This window comes from Leptonychotes weddellii, chromosome 5 (assembly GCF_054177405.1).
Source record: "Leptonychotes weddellii isolate Sample4059 chromosome 5, ASM5417740v2, whole genome shotgun sequence".
NCBI lineage: Eukaryota > Metazoa > Chordata > Mammalia > Carnivora > Phocidae > Leptonychotes > Leptonychotes weddellii.
The window spans coordinates 68,776,050-68,796,840 of NC_138373.1; the positions used below are offsets into that span (position 1 = coordinate 68,776,050).

At 36.8% G+C, this 20,791-nt stretch overlaps 1 protein-coding gene across 1 annotated transcript in view; it reads left to right on the forward strand.

Annotated features, from left to right (window-relative positions):
- The window catches only part of KDM5A (lysine demethylase 5A), a 91,237-nt gene continuing 70,446 nt past the window's right edge, over positions 1-20,791 (forward strand). The window contains exons 1-5 of the mRNA XM_081821008.1: positions 1-620; positions 3,136-3,213; positions 4,546-4,668; positions 13,429-13,599; positions 15,898-16,032. Of these exons, the coding sequence (XP_081677134.1) occupies positions 456-620; positions 3,136-3,213; positions 4,546-4,668; positions 13,429-13,599; positions 15,898-16,032 (672 nt within the window). The 5' untranslated portion in view covers positions 1-455. The remainder of the gene's footprint in view (positions 621-3,135; positions 3,214-4,545; positions 4,669-13,428; positions 13,600-15,897; positions 16,033-20,791) is intronic.

Genomic DNA, 20,791 nt, shown 5'->3' on the forward strand with positions numbered 1-20,791 from the left:
CTGAGCCCCGGCTGCTCTCCTCTCAGAGCTCTTTCCTAAAGGAGAGCTCGTGGGCCCTCCGCGGTGTGCCGCTTGTAGTCTTCGGACAGCGCAGAACTTTCGCAGACAAGGAGACAGGAACCACACGCGGCTAAGGGCAAAGGGAGGAAGAAGGAAGGCCCTACGATGAGGCGTCGCGTTGCTGCGGAGGGATTCTGTTTCTGTGGTGGCGGAGGGATTTGACAGTACGTTAACTTCCGGAAAAGTCCTGACCCAGAGAGGAAAAACCCCGAAGGAAACAATAACAAACGAGAAGAGGAAGCGATTGTGGGGTTCCTGTGTTGAGCGGTTCTTGTCCGAGAAGATGAGTTTCGGCCCCTGTCAGGAGACGTGAGCGGGTTCGGTGGGCTTCAGCCAGCCTTTCTCCACCTGTTCCCTCCCCCTCCCCCTCCCCCGGGGGCCCCCCGGGTATTGCTATGGCAGGCGTGGGGCCGGGGGGCTACGCGGCGGAGTTCGTGCCACCTCCTGAGTGTCCAGTCTTTGAGCCCAGCTGGGAGGAGTTCACGGACCCTCTCAGCTTTATCGGCCGCATCCGGCCTCTCGCGGAAAAAACCGGCATCTGCAAAATCCGACCGCCCAAGGTACCGGAGTCCGAGGAGAGAGGGGAGAGTGCTTTAACTTTACTTTTCCGGTCCTTCTGCCCTTTCATATTTACTCTCTCGCTTATCAACAACTAGAAGCTAAGTTTCTGGATGTTCTTGCCTTGGTTTCTTTCGCAGCCTTATGTGGTAGGCACGTCTGAACGCGAGAGTGGTGTCCCAGGAGCCTTTCTGCCTAGAACTTGGGAGCTGGTACTTTTCTTCTCCTTTGATTGTAGGCAAGGGTAACAAAAGACCTAAGGCCTTTCGTTGGCCGAGAAGGTGTTTGAAGTGTTAGGACAGGACATATCTTACCTCATGTATGGTGCTCTCTCATTATGGTGCTGTAGTAAAAACTGCCCTTGCATTGACTATTTTTTTTTATCCAAGTTCGTTAATGCTTAATTTATTAAATATTTGCGGGCCTCATCTCAAGGGTAAGGTTTCTTAAACGGTAATCTGAGATCTAGTTGTCCGGTAGAATGTTATTACAAAATAACCCTAGACTTTGTTGCTGCAATGAAAAAGTCTTCCCAGGGGAAGAGAAGGAGCAGCATTTATTTTAGAATTTGGTGATTTAAGAGGAATTAGTCAACAATAGAGGTGGAAGAAAACGTTTACTCTTTTGACATAAGGAACCGGGGTTCAAAGATTTATGAATTGCAATTATTGCAAATAACTATTTGCCTGTAGGTTTTTTATAATCCTCAATCGTTAAGGCAAGGAAAGCAGAAACTACTCCTTTGGGGGAATTAGTGCCCCAAGAGGTTGAGTGATTTGCTCAAGGTCAAAAGGTTTTTTTTCTTTACCCATAAGACCTACGTTTCCAAATGCTGTTCTTTGTCCACTTGCACAAGGCTCAACCAGATGCTGGCTAAAATGCAGATCTCTAGGCCCCTTTTCAGACTAGGATAAATTTCTAGATGTGGAAGTTCTAGAATGTGCTTTGCTAGCACGTACTCTCAGATGAAGTTTAATGCACATTAACGTTTGTGAACTGTTGCCTTCAGTGCTTATTAAACGGACACCTTGCTTTGTGTTTTGTTTACTAGTTATAAGAATAAATGGTGAAGTACTGTTCTCCATACTGCATTTTAAAAAAGCGTCTGCTCTCACCACACTACCACAGTGGTGTGCACCATAGAGAATAAAAAGAGCTTAAGATAGGAGGGAGGAGGAGGAGCTAATTTAGCACCTACAGATTATTTCACTTAATATTCTTTGAAGCCCTAGTGGGTTAAATAACATCTCATTTTACAGATGAGACAAGTTTGAATAAGTTATATAACTTATCAAATGTATGATCTTGGGTGTGTGGCAAAGTGTATTTTGAACCTAGATCAATCTATTTGATTCTAAAACCCAGACATGCTGCTAAACCTGTTGGTGCTTAATGAATTTGATTAAGATTTATAAACTATTAATCACAGACAAAAGATTAAAAGCTGATTGCTATGATGAGTGATGGTATATGCATTGCCATCCTCCTAAAGCTTCATTTAACTGTTTAGCTATCAAAATTACCTCTAATACTAGCAAAACTTTAAGCCCTGAAGTTTTTCTTAAACCATATATTCATCTACTCTGTTGTCTTTATGAAGTTAGAAATTGTATTCAGGTTTCCTTTAGGTAAAAAAAAGTGTATATGTATGCCTTTTATTACTAAAAAAAGATTGAAATAATGTAGCTTCTCTTTGTATGTTATATTATTATTAAAAATAAATCTTGTTTATAAGCAGAATTTAATTTCAATATTGGTGAAGTTCTTTAGTTTCCAAGATAAAAAAAATTTTTTTGACTACTTTTCACATGTTTGAGTAGATTTACTGTTATTTAGGCCAAATCAAAATATGTTTTCTAGAACCCTGCTTGAATTGTGCTATCTCATTTCAGTTATACCACAACTCCAATCTGGAAATTGCCCTTGTTCTGTGGATTTGCTTACTTTTTTTTTTTTTTTTTTAATATTTGGGCGCTGAAATACCAGGCTTTGAACAAAACATTTATGTAACATGGACTGTAAAGTGCTGTGTCACATTAGACATGAATAAAAAAAGATATTAACCAATTATATAAGTACTTTAAAAAATCACTTTTTAATCTTCAATTTTACCCTTTTTAGTTTCTTTCACATTCTGTTTATAATTTGGTAAACTTAGGTGTTTATTAGACACTGTTTTATGATACATGAGTTCACTGCATTCCACTTGAGTAATTGGGGAAAGCATAATTGTGGCTTATAAATAATGGGACTGGTGAAGTTTGAGGAGGATTTATAGATAAAATATTTTTAATAATAGAATATGAGGAATGATTGGAGATAAGTAATATTAAAAATATCTCATCTAAAAATATTACTTTTTCTGTTTCTACAATGAAAAAGACTTAAAGTTGACTTGTTTTCATTATGATTTATGGCTGTTCATCCCTTAAATTAAGGGAATGAATAATGCATTCTTTGCTTATACATCAGTGTGTTTAAAGATATATATATATATATATATATATTTCTATTTAGGATTGGCAACCTCCATTTGCATGTGAAGTAAAAAGTTTTCGTTTCACTCCCAGAGTCCAGCGCCTGAATGAACTTGAGGTGAGTGTTATATCAGGATTTCTGCCTCCTGATTCATTTTAATGTCAGGGTTCTAGTAGAGAACTTTGAGCAACTCATGTACCAGGGCTCAGAATTAACGTTAGTTGGGATTGAATGGAAGGAAGTTTTTTTTTTTCCTTTCTTTTCTTTTCTTTTTTCTTTTCCCTTTTCTTTCTTTTCTCTTTCTTTCTCTTTCTTTTTTATTAAGTAGGATCCACTTTGGGGGTGAGCCGTACACAGGGCTTGAACCCACAACTTTGAGATCAAGACCTGGGCTGAGATCAAGAGTTGGCTGCTTAACTGAATGAGCCACCCTGGTGCGCCTGAATGGAAGTTTCTGATTTAAAAAAAAAATTGTAAAAAGTAGTTGTTAACAGTTTTTCTGCTTAACTGGGACTATGGGAAACTATCTCTAGCTATGTTTTTCATAGTGGAAATATCCATTGCTTACCTGCAGAGACCTGAAATTCTTTTTTTTTTTTCATTTTGAGACCTGAAATTCTAAGTTCTACTTCTTCAGCACTTACTATTCTACTAAAATTTTATGTTAATGTTGGGAGATTCTGTCTCTTGGGCGTCTTTGAAAAGTAGGCTTTAATATTTTATCAAAGCTTTTCAAAGGTTATTTTTAACTTTAACAGAACTTTCCCAGGACTGTTAATCTGATTTAGTAACTCTCTCTTTAAATATTACTAGTCTCTTAAATTTTCTAGATTGAAGTCTATTTAAATATTGCTGTTTTACCTCTCTGCCGGGTTATCGGAAGATACTTCAGTGTGGTAGAAAAGTGTTTCAGAGTACAAAAGAGAAATCTTAGCTAGCTGAGGCTTAATATGTCATAGTGAAGTTTTTTTCCCCCCCCCCTTGATGCTTCTGAAACATTTATTTTCTGAGATTTTATTTCTTTCTTCCCTTTAGTCTCTTGTAATTAGATACATGAAGGATCTTAATATCAGTGGGGTGGAGAATTGGTGTACCTGAGGTAGGCATATTTTCTACGGATGAAATGATAGAATGCTTAGAAACAGAATAATCCGATTTACTAAATTTTCTGGTTAGCTTAAAGTTAAGCCAACTTTTACAAAAAAATTGCTTTGGTTGATTAAATATAAGAACATTTCTAATATATTAGGGAGTGACTTTTTTGCCTTAGTGAATAAAGTTTATTAGAAGTATTTTGTTTTTTATTGCCTTATTTTACAGGATTGGACTAAGCAGTAATGAAGTTTTTGGATTTCTTTAGAGAAATGAGTACCTTTGTTAAGTAAAACTCATTTATTTTCAATCATAACTTAATTCCTATTTCTGATTTCTGTTTTTTAATAATCTTAGGCAATGACCAGAGTGAGACTGGACTTCTTGGATCAATTAGCAAAATTTTGGGAACTCCAAGGATCTACTTTGAAGATTCCAGTGGTGGAGAGAAAAATCCTAGATCTGTATGCTTTGAGCAAGGTGAGGCTTGTACTTGGTTTAGAAATTGGAGCAGAGGCTAGTGAATCTATGAAATGAGGAATTTCCAATAAACTTGATGGAAAACATCGTTTCCTGTGCAGGATTTGTTTGACAATGAAATACAAGCATGAGTAAATGTAAATGACAGATTTTGAAGTTATCTTTAAAATTATTTTATATTATAAGACTTATTTAATGACAGATTAGTGGGCTCTATGATAAACAATATGCAAAAGAAATGACACCAATCTATTAATATTATCTTGGTGTTGAGTGTATAATGTTTTATGTTGACCTTGTCATCTTTTTTCTACTTCTTAATTGAAAACTTGTTATATTAAAAGAGATTCATGTTACTCACCATTCTCATGTGTGATATCTATCAATATCTGTAAGTAGTGCTAATGGTTAACTGAAGCCAGCATTATCCAGAATGAATAAGAGTTTGAAAACTTAAGGGTGAAGAGTTTAGACTAATTTTTGCCTAAACTTGTTCACTTTGTTCCTAATGTGAAAAGAACTAACTGACCTGCAGCAGCATTTAAATTACCTTCAAAACATGTTTTGTTAATACAATAATAAAAATTTATGTTCCTTCTGACTTGTGAGTGAAGATAGCTTGATTATCTGAGGAACTTTGCAAAGTATCTTTTTCTGTGTGGCCTTTCATATCCTCTGATTGATAAACTGTTTTGAAATAAAATGTTACTCAAATTATAGAGTTAATTTTGGAGATTTCACTTTCAAGGAAAAACAAGACAAACATATTTAAGTTATTTTTTGTAATACAATTTAAATTTAGTGTCAGGTCACAATGCTCTAAAAATTTTATATTAAATTTTATACTAAAACTAAAAAAAATATTATATTTGGCTGACAGCTGGTGAGCATCTCTGGAGTTTGTGTTATTATAGACATGATTTTGAAACACTTTACACTAGTTTACAATGGGAAGCGAATTTTCAGTTATCAGGTCTCAGTCAATTTCTCATTTTGATGGTTTCCTGTGTTGATTAAATTATCACTTTGTTTTATTATTTTTAATAATAAAAAGTATTACTCAGAATGTCTATAATGGAGTTTTACATTAACAATTACTGTTTATAATCAGTGCAGCAAGGAACATTCATTCTAGCCCTTAAAAACTTTTTTTTTTGGTCAGTGTAATACTTTTTTTTTAAAGATTTTATTTATTTATTTGATGGAGAGACACAGCAAGAGAGGGAACACAAGCAAGGGGAGTGGGAGAGGGAGAAGCAGGCTCCCCGCAGAGCAGGGAGCCTGATGTGGGACTCAATCCCAGGACCCTGGGATCATGACCTGAGCTGAAGGCAGTCGCTTAACCGACTGAGCCACCCAGGCGCCCGGTCAGTGTAATACTTTTTTTTTTTTTTAAAGATTTTATTTATTTATTTGAGACAGAGAGCATGAGAGAGACAGAGAGCACATGAGAGGGGGGAGGGTCAGAGGGAGAAGCAGGCTCCCCGCTGAGCAGGGAGCCCGATGCGGGACTCGATCCCGGGACTCCGGGATCATGACCTGAGCCGAAGGCAGTCGCTTAACCAACTGAGTCACCCAGGCGCCCAGTGTAATACTTTTTAAAATATAAAATGAAAAGCAGCATTCTTCCTCTCCACCTCTCCACTCCCATTCCCACTCCTCAGAACTAATTACTTTCAATTCTTTTAGCTGTTTCTGATTTAGATCTTTGTATTTCCAAATAATATGCTCATGCTAGTTCTTCACCTTTCAGTTTTAAATATTATACACTGATTTTCTACTATTAGAGATGGAGAGTGTAAATCCTTACATACTTCCCCTCTTCCATTCTAGTGTAGTTAGATCAAATTTTTTTTTTTAAAGATTTTATTTTTAAGTAATCTCTACCCCCATCATGGGGCTTCAACTTACAACCCCCAAATCAAAAGTTGCATGCTCCATGAACTGAGCCAGCTGAGTGTCCTAGATCAATTTTTTATTAATTAGAAGTTATTACTGTGAGTATAAATACAAATATTGTTTGTACCTGAGCCTTATAGTGTGCTATGATTGTTTTCCTTACAATTTTTATTTTCCTTGGAGTTAATAATCCCCCTCCCTGTTTTTATTTTTTAAGTTTTCTTTGTAACCATCAAAAATTTATTTTCAGATTTTCCAGCAGCAGTATAAATCTTTACCTGTCAAGTAATCTGTCAGTTCCATTTTTTCTTGGAGCCATTTCTCTGGAGTTCTTTTTTCTGCTCCAATCCAGATTCCTTGTTCTTTAAGGTCAGCTGTCAGCTTGGAACCTCCTTTTGCTTTTATCATTCTGGGAATTCCCTTTGCCTTTCCCTTTATTTCAAGTCTTCATATTATTTGGTTTCCTCCTATTTTGGTGAAGCATTTCTTCTGTTAGTTTCTTGAACAAGAAGATAAATGGAATGTAAATTTTTTGCTTATTTAAAAATGTTCTACACTTTAATGGTAGTTTGGTGAGGTTTAGCAGTCTAAGTTGTAAATTGTTTTCCTTTAGTATTTTGAAAGCCTTACTCCATAATCTTTCAGCTTTCAGTGTTACTGTTGAGAGACTGATGCTATATTAATTATTTTTCCTTCCTGTGTGGCTTTCTTCTTCTTGAAGATGTAGAATCTGATCTTTATTCCAAGTGCCTTGAGATTTCACAGTGGTAAATGCATTGGTATGTGTTTATTTTCATTGTATACATACATGTTTATTTACTTATTTATTGTTTTGCTTTTTATCACATTTTTAAACACTTAATAGATGGACATCTGTTCCTTGATGTTTCATCTTTGTTCATCTGTGATCCTTAAAATGAAAGTCTAGAATCTTCAGCACTAATTTTAAGTCCACCTGAACATTTAATAATAAACAAAGCTTTTAAATTTACCTTTTATTTTTGTCTAAGTCTTCATGAAGTTTATTCTAAGTAGGGTCATCATAAGGGAATTTGTGAATCATTCCAGTCAATGATTCTAAGACTTTCATCTTTTTGCTGTCTTTCTCAGTGGCACAGCTATGCAGGAGACCTCTCCAAGCAAAAGCAAAATTTTAGTAGCCCTTGATCTCGGATCCAGTTTTAGCTCCATGTGATGTGCCATATTGTCTTCCTCCATTTATACCCAAACTACTGCCTTCTTCATAGCCTTCCTGATACCATTCTCTGTGAAACCACTTCTGAGGAGAGAATTCCACTGTCTCATTTAATACTTTTATTGCACTTGATAACTTTTTTTTTTTTAAACTTGGGTATAGGCACTGGGGCATGTATATTTAATTCTTTCTTTTTTTTTTTTAAGTAACATATAATGTATTACCTGTTTCAGGGGTACAGGTCTGTGATTCATCACTCTTACACAACACCCAGCGCTCACCACAACACATACCCTCCACAGTGTCCATCACCCAGCCACCCCATCCCCCCACCCCCTCCCCACTTGATAACTTTTCTTATCTGAACTCATGTCTTTGAGGTCTTAAAACTTTTCTTGTATTTTTTGTAGTCTTTGATAATTTCTTCCGCTTATCTTTTCTCTCTTTCTGAACTTTTATTAGTTGGATATTAGACTAATAACTTGATGTTAGACTATTAGAGTATTAGACTGATCCTATAGTTTGCTTACCTATTTCTCTTAGGTTCCTTCTTTTCAAACTCTCCTGAGAGTAAATCTCTAGTCTTGTCCTGGGATTGGAGAGCAGTAGTTGCCTGGCTGTGCTGACTGGAGGAGGTCTGATTGCTTTTATACAGGTTTTCAGCCAGTCCTGTTCTCTATTTATTGCCACCTCTGATTTTATTTTATTTTATTTTTTTAAGATTTTATTTATTTACTTGGCAGAGGGATAGCGAAAGTGAGAGCCCAAGCAAAGGGGAGTGGCAGGCAGAGGAAGAGGGAGAAACAGGCTCCCCACTGAGCAAGGAGCCCAACTCTGGGCTCTATCCCAGGACCCTGGGATCATGACCTGAGCCGAAGGCAGACGCTTAACCGACTGAGCCACCCAGGTGCCCCGCCATCTCTAATTTTAAAGGGATTGTTGCTTCCATTTCTTAGGCCTTTCCAGGCTCTGTATTGGAAAAGCTTCTCCTTGGCTTTCTTCTGTTGAAGGTGCTTGGTGGGTTTTTGATATTGCCTGCTAGATTATCACTTGTGTATCTGCTTTCTCTTGGTTCTGTGCCTTTTTGTTCCTTTACTGTCTTTTCAGTGGAGGCTTGAGAGGGAACTTTTAAGTAGAAAACTATTGCTACTTTATGTCTGTTAAGATTGTCTTCTACTGGCCAGACTTAGTTTTTTTTACATTGGATGGAAATTTTGACCTCAGTTGACATTATTCTTTGGTCAAGTATTGATTAAGGGCTTGTTTCCATTTTGTTCAGTTTATCTTTGCATGTCATGTACCTTTTTATAGGGTATGGCTTGTAAGTGATATTTTTCTAGTGATAATGGTGTGATACAGTTCATGACAAAATGGAGTAAATGGTTTTATATTTTGAAAAAAAAAATTTTTTTTTTTTTAAGATTTTATTTATTTGCGAGAGAGAATGAGAGACAGAGAGCACGAGAGGGAGGAGGGTCAGAGGGAGAAGCAGACCCCCCGCTGAGCAGGGAGCCCGATGCGGGACTCGATCCTGGGACTCCAGGATCATGACCTGAGCCGAAGGCAGTCGCTTAACCAACTGAGCCACCCAGGCGCCCGAAAAAAAATTTTTTTTTAAAGATTTTATTTATTTATTTGACAGAGAGAGACACAGCAAGAGAGGGAACACAGCAGGGAGAGTAAGGAGGGGGAAGCAGGCTTCCCACTGAGCAGGAAGCCTGGTGTGGGGCTCGATCCTAGGACCCTGAGCAGAAGGCAGACGCTTAACGACTGAGCCACCCAGGCGCCCCTATTTTGAAATTTTTTAAATTTATTTTTATTTTATTTTATTTTTGTTATTTTTTATTGTTAACACATAATGTATTATTTGTTTCAGGGGTACAGTCTGTGATTCGTCAGTCTTACACAATTCACAGCGCTCACCATAGCACATACCCTCCCCAGTGTCCATCACCAGCCACTCCATCCCTCCCACCCCACTCTACTCCAGCAGCCTTCAGTTTGTTTCCTGAGATTAAGAGTCTCTTACGGTTTTTCTCCCTCTCAGGTTTTGTCTTGTTTCATTTTTTTCCTCTCTTCCCCTATGATCCTCTGCCTTGTTTCTCAGATTCCACCTATCAGTAAGATATGATAATTATCTTTCTCTGATTGACCTATTTTGCTTAGCATAATACCTTCTAGTTCCATCCCCATCATTGCAAATGGCAAGATATCATTTTTTTTTTTAAAGATTTTATTTATTTATTTGACAGAGAGAGTTAGTGAGAGCAGGTACACAAGCAGGGGGAGTGGGAGAGGGAGAAGCAGGCTTCCCTCCAAGCAGGGAGCCCGATGTGGGGCTCGATCCCAGGACCCTGGGGTCGTGACCTGAGCCAAAGGCAGATGCTTAACGGCTGAGCCACCCAGGCACCCTGATTTCATTTTTTTTTTTTTGATGGCTGCATTATATTTTGAAATTATACATGATAATTCTTGACTCTGTCAGCTGAAGAAAAACGTGCTAAAAGTTTTGTGTGTTTTTATTGTATCAGGCCCTGTTAGATTGTTAGAGTGTTTGTATGCACGAAGCCAAAGTCATAGTGTTGATTTCTTTGTGAGATAGTTTTATCTTATTTCTTAGCCATACTCTGTGCTGGCTGTCATTTTCACAACTGCATGCCAGTAAGCATCTTAACTGGATGGGACAGCCTGACTGGATCTGTGCAGATATATCATTACTAATGGAAATTTAACTTAAAGTGATTTGCATATAAACTAGAGTAGTATGTAATGGTGATAAATGTATTGTATAATGAAGATTACTAAGAGAGTTTCTGTTTCCTTTAGAACTCCTCCCCACTTGCTTCAACCACATTGGGTTCCTTATTGTTCCTCAGACATTTGAGGTGTGCTTCTAACATGGGGCTCCTGCTCTGACTATTCCCTGTATGTCTGCTTGGGTAACTGTTTCACCTAGAAGGAGTCTTTGCTCAAATTTCACCTTTATAATGAAGTTTTTTGTGACTGTTTAATACTTTAGTTAAACCCTCACTTTGCTACTTGTGAGGTCTTTTAACTGCTTTTTAAAGTTTCTTCTATGGGATTTATCACTTTAAAATATACATATGATGTTTATGGCCTGTTTTTCCTGCTAGAATGTGAGCACCATGAGGGCAAAGATCTTTGTTTTATTCACAGATGGATCTCAAGCACCCAGAACAGTACTTGACAGTACTTGACAGTACAGAAGCACTGGAAAGATGTGAATGAAAGGCATCCTGATTCATGCAGTTGCTTCCAGACAGCCTTCTAAAACGCCCTCATTGTGTTTTCCTCTATACTACAACATTGGAAAAATAAACTTTTTTCTCATTATAATTTTCCCCTGGCTAGCCTTTTTAAAGAGAGGTGGCTTTTCTGAGGATGTGCTAAAAGAAGCTAAAGAATTAGAGATGTGTTCAACTCTTGTGCACGTGAACTTATGTGTTGCCACCAAGCTTTCACATATTTCAGTAGAGGGAAATTTTGCTTTGGTATAGGTTCATCTTTGTCTATAAGAGCATTGTAGAGTCTAAGAGCTCAAAACGTTCATTTATTTATAGCATTCACACCCCCCACTTGCCCACACACACACAGTCATTATAATACTGCTAACGTTGACACAGTGCTTATTTTGTCCTGGTGCTTTTCATGTTTTATTTCATTTGTCTTCACAACTGCCTCATAAAATAAAGTGTAAGTGCTGTTAAATTATTAATATTTTAATAATAGTGAGGACCCCGGAGTGCAAATTACGACATAACTAGCCCAAGGTCACGCAGTTACTAAGTAGTGGAGTTGAGATTTGAACTCTGGCAATCTGGCTCCACAGGCCATGTTCTTAACCTTTTTATACAAAATTGTGGTAAAATATGCATAGCATAACAGTTACCATTTTTTTAAGTGTATAATTTAATGGCATTAAGTACATTCAAAATGTTGTACAACCATCACTCCAAAACTTCCCCTCTCCCTTCGGGCCCCTGGTGTAAAACCTCTCTTCTACTTCCTTTCTATATAAACTTGTTTATTTCTAGGTATTTCATGTAAGTGGAATCATATAATATTCATCTTTTTGTGTTTGAGCATAATGTTTTCAAGGATCCATGTTGTCACATGCATCAGTTTCATTCCTTCTTAAGGATGAATAATATTCCATTATATGTATATATCAGATTTTGTTTATTCATTCATCTCTTGATGGACCTTTGGGTTGTTTCCACCATTTGACTCTTGTAAGTAATGCTGCCGTGAACATTGGTTTGCATCTGTTTAACCCTGTTTTCACTTTTTTTGGGTGGAATTGTTGAATCATGTAATTCTATGTTTAATTTTTCTTTTAACTTTTTAAAAAAAATTTTAAAAGATTTTATTTGTCAGAGAGAGAGAGAGAGGGAGAGAGCACAAGCAGTGGCAGGAGAGAGAGAAGCAGGCTCCCCGCTGAGCAAGGAGCCTGATTTGGGACTCGATCCCAGGACCCTGGGATCATGACCTGAGCCAAAGGCAGATGCTTAACGGCTGAGCCGCCCAGGCGTCCCAGCTTTTTTTTTTTTAAGTAAGCTTTACGCCCAGTGTGGGGCTTGAACTCACAACCCTGACATCAAGTTACATGCTCCACTGACTGAGCCAGCCAGGCACCCCTCTCTTAACTTTTTTTTTTTTTTTTAAAGATTTTATTTATTTATTTGAGAGAGAGAGAGAGAGCACATGAGAGGGGGAGGGTCAGAGGGAGAAGCAGACTCCCTGCCGAGCAGGGAGCCCGATGCGGGACTCGATCCAGGGACTCCAGGATCATGACCTGAGCTGAAGGCAGTCGCTTAACCAACTGAGCCACCCAGGCGCCCTTAACTTTTTTTGATACAGAGAAATAACAGTAGTGTACACTCAAGGAAATTTTTTTGAGTTCAAATAACCATGTCATAGTCCTTTTTATTTTATCATCAGTCAACTGAAGACTGCCTATATTTTAGAGTGTGAGAGATGTAGAGTATCAGTATAGTGCCTGGTTTGATGTGAGCATTCAGCCAAATTATCCAATTTATCTTAACTTTTCCTACGTTAATACATCCTGTACTATATTTTCTAGTAAGTCTACCACTGTAATCTGATCTTTCCCCATCGTTCCTTCATAATCTTCCATGTAAAACTCCTTTTGAAAAATTACAGCCTTTTCTAAAATAGCCTTTGAATCCACTTTTTCCTTGACATTTTTGTTAAAATTCTGTAAGTTATTTGGTACATTTCCCAATTTTAGGATTTATGTTCATTTCGTACTATGTAACTTACATTTATGCTTATGTTTGTTTTTGTTTTAATTCTTATTTTATATTTTGAGTTTCTTGTGGATATCGAGTACATAGATCTGTTTAGTTTTCTCAAGGTGTATAACGTACAAAGTGTAAATTCATTAAATGTATTTGAATGCAAAAATGGGCACATTAACATTAGTTAAATAGTAGAGTTCAAAACTTCCGAAAATCATTCATTTCATACTTTAAATGTTGACAGGTTTCAGTTTTGTCAGATATTTGTGGAAAGGAAATTAGAAATCTAAGCTCAGAATAATTTTTCTATTTAGCAGGCACAATACAGATTCAGAATACATGAATCTGCCTTCTTTCTCTAAATAGGTTTTACTTTCTTTTCAGATTGTTGCCAGCAAAGGAGGTTTTGAAATGGTCACAAAAGAGAAGAAATGGTCTAAAGTGGGTAGTCGCTTGGGATATCTGCCAGGAAAAGGAACTGGGTCTCTTTTGAAGTCACATTATGAAAGAATTCTCTACCCATATGAACTTTTCCAATCTGGTGTCAGCCTTATGGTGAGATGCATCTTTTTTTTTTTTTTTTTTTTTAGGAGTAGATAAATCCAGTCTGCCAAATATGAATGTTAGACTGTGTTCACCGTAACAAGTTAGCAGTTCGCTAAGCATAGCAAGTTAAAAAGATTTCTCCAGGTACCAATATTTGGGGTAGCAAGATGTGATTTAAAAATTGCAGCTAGTTTTGGTGGTTTACAAGATGAAGGCCAATGGGAATGAAGGATGTTTTCTTTTTTTTTTTTTTTATTATTTTTTTTATTCTCATGTTAATCCCCATACATTACATCATTAGTTTTAGATGAAGTGTTCCATGATTCATTGTTTGTGCATAACAGCCAGTGCTCCATGCAGAATGTGCCCTCCTCAATACTCACCACCAGGTTAACCCATCCTCCCACCCCCCTCCCCTCTAGAACCCTCAGTTTGTTTTTCAGAGTCCATCATCTCTCCTGGTTCGTCTACCCCTCCGATTTCCCCCGCTTCATTCTTCCCCTGAAGGATGTTTTCTTATTTATTTAAAATAAATTCTTATTACTTACGCTTTTTGAAAAATTCCTCCTTTGGTTTCATGTATTTTTTTAACAGCTTTTTGAGGTTATAATTTGCATACTATAGAATTCAGTCATTGTAGATACACAGTCAGTAAGCTTTAATAAATTATACATTTATGCAGTGATCACCACAGCTCAGTTTTAGAATATTTCCATCAGCCCACAAAGTTCCTTTGTGTTTGGTTGTAGTTGGTTCCTGTTTGTACCCCCAAACCCAGATAAACACCTGATTTGCTTTCTGGCTCTGTAGTTTTTTGCCTTTGTAGAAATTTCACATAGATGGAATTATACAATATAATTTTGTGTCTGGCTTCTTTCACTTAGCCTAATGTTTTCAAGGTTCATCTATGTTTTAGCCAGTATTAGTACTTCATTCCTTTCATGGCTGAATAATAGTCCATTGTATGGATATACTGTATTTGTTTATCCATTTACCAGTCGGTGGACAGTTGGATTGTTTCCAGTTTATGGCTATTATGAATAAATGCTATGAATATTCATGAATAAGTCTTTGTGTGGACATATGTTTTCATTTCTCTTGGGTAGATACCTAGGAGTGGAATTGCTGGGTTATATGGTAAGTTTATGTTTAACTTTTGAAGAAACTGCCAAACTGTTTTCCAAAGTGGCTGAACCATTTTACATTCCCACCAGTAATGTAGAGGCTTCCAGTTTCTTCACGTCTTTGCCAACACTTGGTATTGTCAGTTTTTTTGCTTATAGCCATTCTAGTGGGTGTGTAGTGGTATCTCATTGTGGTTTTAATTTTCATTTCCCTAATGACCAATGGTGTTGTGCATCTTTTCATGTGCATATTAGCCATTTGTATATCTTCCTTGATGAAGTGCCTGTTCTGATCTTTTTTTTTATTGGATTGTTTGTCATCTTACACTTGTTTTAAGAGTTTGCTATATAATCTGGATACAAGTCTTTTATCAGGTATATGATTTTACAAATACTTTCTGCTAGACTGTGGTTTATCTTTTCATTTTTATAATGGTGTCTGTTTGAAGAGTAGTTTATTAATTTCCTTCCCCCCCTTTTATGGATTGTGCTTCTGTTGTCATATCTAAGAAATCTTTTCCTAACCCAAGGCCCCAAAGATACTCTTTTTTGTTGTCATCTAGAAGTTTTATAGTTTTAGCTTTTATATTTAGGCCTGAGATCATTCTGAGTTTTTTTTTTTTTTTTTTGTATGTGTATAGTAGGAGGTAGAAGTATTTCATTTTGGGGAAGGGAGGGGAAATGTATATGTATATGAATATTCAGTTGTACCAGTGTCATGTTTAAAAGACTACTACCCTTTTCCTGTTGATTTACCTGGGCACCTTTGTTGAAAATCAGTTGACTACAAATGTGGGTTTATTTCTGGTCTCTGTTTTGTTTTTTGGTCCGTATACTTACCCTAACACCAATACTATACTGGTCTCGAGTACTGTAGCCTTATAGTAAGTTTTGATATCCAATAGTGTTAGTCTTCCAACTTGGTTCTTCTTTTTTCAGAATATCCAAAGATTTTGCATTTCCACATAAATTTTAGAAATTTACTTCTCAATTTCTACAACAAAAGCCTGCTAGGATTTTGATAGGGATTGTCTTGAATCTATAGATCAATTTGGTGGGTAGAATTGTCATCTGGTTTCATGTAGTTTTGGGGATTTATTGGAAATTTAATACTTTTCCCCTGATTCTCCAGTCTGATTTCTTATCAGTGAACCTGTTCTCTTTCTGTGCTCTGATTCTTTAGGGTGTACAGATGCCTAATTTAGATCTTAAGGAAAAAGTAGAGCCTGAGGTTCTTGGCACTGATGTCCAAACTTCCCCAGAGCCAGGCACAAGAATGAACATTCTGCCGAAGAGAACAAGGCGTGTCAAGTCTCAGGTATCAACTTCCATGGATCATTTTTAACAGGAGTTTTAAGTGTATTGACTGCAGAACAATTTTGTGGTTATTGGAGTCATTCATGTACTATTTTTTAGAACGTGAAGAGACCTGTCTTTCATTTACCTTTAAGATGAATGGGAAGAAATTGTAAAATTCAGTCTGATTTAGAAAGTTTTTTGTTAATTTTGAACAGTTTTGACGAGGAGGACAAATCAGAGGGTGACTCTGGGTACTGTAGGGCCAGTGTTATAGACATGCTGATGAACTGTAGTATATTTTATTTTCGTGGTTAGCAAAAATGAGAGGAGTAGGAAAGGGTGGTTTTATTTTTCTTTCATTCCTTTAAAAGCTAGAGTATAAGTTTTGGTGTTTGAACCATTCCAATGTTAACTTCTGTAGTGTTCTTGTAGCCTAAAATAATTTCATCAGAAGAAAAATGCCCTAATTTCTTCTTGTCTGCATCTGTCCTCCTTTCCCCATTCTCATTTGTGGTCCTCAGAGAGTGTTTTTGGTGTTTTTTTTTTCCAATATTTTATTTATTTATTTGAGAGCACAAGCAAGGGTGAGAGGGCAGAGGGAGAGGGAGAAGCAGACTCCCCGCTGAGCAGGGAGCCTGATATGGGGCTTGATCCCAGGACCCTGGGATCATGACCTGAGCCGAAGGCAGATGCTTAACCAACTGAGCCACCTAGGTGCCCCCTCAAAAGTGTGTTTTTAAAGTTGACAGGTCCATAGGTTGGGACAGTAAGATGCTGCTTTCCTTGCTCTGAATTTATGCTCCTTAAATAATCTCCTGAATAATAATTTAGCTTCTTAGGTACTTTGATAAGAGAAAGGTAGGTGTCTTGGATTGCGAATGTGAATTCAGTGGAAATTCACTGGAAAGTGAATTATAAATTTATGTTCATTTATTAGTAAATTACCAATATGTAATATAAATTGTTTAGTAATTCATAATTAAATAATTTTATTGCATTATAGTATAATTATAATTTATATTTAGCATAATGAGAATTCTTAGTTATAAACCATTACAAATTAGTAAACTCTGGTTTAGTCATTAAGTGATTTTTATTACTGTGGTTGATCTCAAAAGTTCTAATCATCTTTGGGTGTATAGTGATGATTCTATTTCAACACCTGAAACACTTGAAGACTAGTCTCTGACTTGGTGACTCAGTTTTGAAGAGTTGCCCCAGTTGGCTCTGCTCCTCCAATGAGTTGACAGCTTGTGATGAAATTTCTTTGAATGTTCCTTTTGAAACCATGAAAAAGCGCTGTTGCTCATTGCCTATATATATGAAAGGACTACATAGAATGTTTTTACTTATTGTAATAATTGTCATTGTAGTCAGATTGGTTGGTACCAGGTAGAAACTAGAACCATTGTCAGCTTTTCAATGAAGAATTTGTTCAACTCACAATTTGTCCTTAATTACTATATTGCCTAGTCTGCCTCATTCTTAGTCTTCAATTTCAGAAAGAAGAGAAAGGCTTTCTGGTAGAATTCCTTCGACTTCTTGCCCCATACACAGAATTGTTGGTATTCATTCTTAATTTCTGCCAATCTCTGTGAGCAAAGGGTACCTTTGTCTCTAAGGATAATCTTCCCACATCTGTCCTTTCTGGCTTCTTTAGGGATTTTAATAGATCACTTGTGAAATCTCTCTCTCTCTTACCTCTGTCTGCTGGATCTCCTCCTACCCCCAGTGTAAATGTGTTTAAAGTCTCTGTCATCTTAAAACAAAATCTCCCTAGGAAGGGAGATTTTGCCTCTTTTCATGAAGTTTCTTGAAAAACAGTTGATGTTGTCTCAGTTTCCTTAGTATCTGTTTAGCTTTTGTACTATGTAATCTGACATTGAGCTAAATCATTTTATTGAAACTGCACCACCCCAGTTACCACCGAGTTAATAATTGTCAAAAGCTGAGGACCTTTCGGGCGCCTGGGTGGCTCAGATGGTTAAGCATCTGCCTTCGGCTCAGGTCATGATCCCAGGGTCCTGGGATCGAGTCCCACATCGGGCTCCCGGCTCAGCGGGGAGCCTGCTTCTCCCTCTGACCCTCTCCCCTCTCATGCTGTTTCCCTCTCACTCGCTCTCTAAAAAATAAATAAAATCTTTAAAAAAAAAAAAAAAAAAAGCTGAGGACCTTTTTTTATTTCTTCTTCATCTCTGGTCATATATACATTTAATACAGTTGTTGACTCCTCTCCTTGAAATTCAGTTAACTTAATTTTTCTTTGGCTTCCGTGATGCCTCTCTCGGTTATCCTCTTCACTCTCTGACCTCTCCTCAGTCATCTTTGTTCTCTCTTACCATTGCCCTTTACATGGTATTTTAAGTCTTTTCCTGTCTTTGTTCTCCCTAGCTGTCTTACCTACCCTATGATTTCGATTACTACCTGTACACTCAGGACTCCTAAATATGTCTTGACACCCATGTTTCTTTTCTGTTTACCAGGGATGTGTGTGTGCATATGGTATATGTATATCCCTGAATGCATATTGGTGGCCACAACAGATATGCTGAATTCAGCGTATCTCAAACATTATCACCTTCTCTAAATCTGTTTTTCCTTTGTTATTTTTTAGCTTAGTGTCCATGACAAGTACAGCCATCCAATAGTATCTTAAACAAGAAACAGAAGTTATGAAAGTTAAAAAAAAAAAAAGAAGTTATGAAAGTTATCCTACTCCCCTTTCTTCTATCACATCACTTGCTTTACTCCTCTATGATTGTTTTTATTCTTTTTTTTTTTAAAGAATAGATAAATAATATTTATTTTAGAGAAAGAGAGAGAGAATGAAAGCACATGCAAGTGGGGGAAGGGGCAGAGGGAGAGGAAATCTCAAGCAGACTCTCTGTTGAGCACAGAGCCTGATGCAGGGCTGTATCTCACAACGCTGAGATCATGACCTGAGCCAAGGTCAAGAGTCAGATACTTAACCGACTGATCCACCCAGGCACCCCTGCTATGATTGTTTTTTCATCCGTGACCTCACTTGTGAGCTTTTTGAAAGTTGGATTCATAGTTTGTCTGTATGAAGGGTTATTAGACCTTTAACACATTTATACATTAGAATGAAGCCCATAATGCCAGTGTATCTCATTATTGGTGACACTAGGTTTGAGCCAGGTTTCTCCATTATACTTATTCTCTTTGTAATAAAAGTAATCAGGGTAAACTATAAGATAGGGTGAATAACCTGTCTTCCAGTTAAGTTTTACCCAGTAGTTTTCACATTCATTGATGATCTTACCTGAGTTAGTTGTTATGTTGGTGGTTGCAGGCTGGGTGATTTTCTAGCTCTGTCATTTTCTACATTTGTTAACATTTTTCTTTAAAGGAGAACTCTTCTCCCACACTTTCTTGAGGTATTTTTTTCATACAGTAAAATGTTTTATATCTTAAGTGTACAGTTTGGTGAATTTTGATGAATGTGTGTACCAGTGGGACCATGACTGACCCCTGCTCCTTTTTAGTATCACTATAGATCATGATTTTTTAAAAATACAATGTCTTGTAATTTATTACAATCTCTTACTCCTTTTTGATAATCCTGTTGTTCCAAATTTGGCTAATGGGAACCCCTTCAAGCTGGTTCATGATACTCTTTTGACATGTCTCCATCCTTTTTGAGCACTTATTTAGCACAAAAAGGCTCATTGTCTTCTTGCCTTGCTTTAGACCTGGAATCAGCCATTTCTCCACAGAATTCTGGTTCATTTTAGTGTGAAATGATATTTAGAAACTGAGATCTGAGCACAAGGTGTGCTTGTTCCTACTGGGATGCCATTGCTTTTGGTAGGCCCTTTTAGTGGTTAGGGCTGGGAAATAAAATTTAAAACATTATGAGTTTATATTTTCAGAAATGGACTGATAATTCCAGTTCTAATCTAGCATCACAGAGTTCTTTTGGTTTATGTTGTAGCTCTTTTCCTAGCTTTTTGAGATGGAAACTTAATTTATTTCCATTCTTCTGTTTTGACTGAGATGTTAAGACTATAAAACTTCCTGTGATCACTACTTTAATTTATTCTGGAGATTCTGATGTATAGTCTTTTTTTTGTTATCATTTTTAATAGGAAGTTAAAGTTTTCTAACAGGTCTTTTTATTTTTTATTTTGTTACTTCTAGTTTTTATTCTATTAAGATCAAATAATGTTTTATTATTTGTACTTTTTGGAACTTTGTCGTCTGTCTGAAACGGTTATTGTGAGGATTAATTGATTAAAATACTTCTATATGGTACATAGTATCTACTTAGTGTATGTTAGGTTTTCTTATTATGTATTGTGCATTAATAGTGATGAAGAATGTATAGTGTCGTGTTTATCACTGGACTGACTGTAGAGGTTGATTAGTATAATTAAATCAATCTACTAAAGTTTAAATATATATATTAAAATGCCATTTTGGTTGGTTTGGTTCTTATATGATCATAGACTTATAAAGTCTGTATTTTATTCTGATTTATTTTTATTCTTATTGACTGTATTTTTAATAAGTTTTAGTTATTTACTTAGTGTACATTCAGTGTGTATGGTCCATCTGAATTCATGGTGTAACATTTGCATCTATCAGGATGCTCTCATCTTCAAGTACTAGAGTGCCAAATGACATCAGCTTAAACATTAACAACACAATTTTCACATAAGGACACAGTTTTCACATAAGATTTCCAGAAATAGGTAGTTCTAGGATTGATGCAGCAACTGCACATTGCCATGAAGGGCCAGGCTCTTTCCATCTTT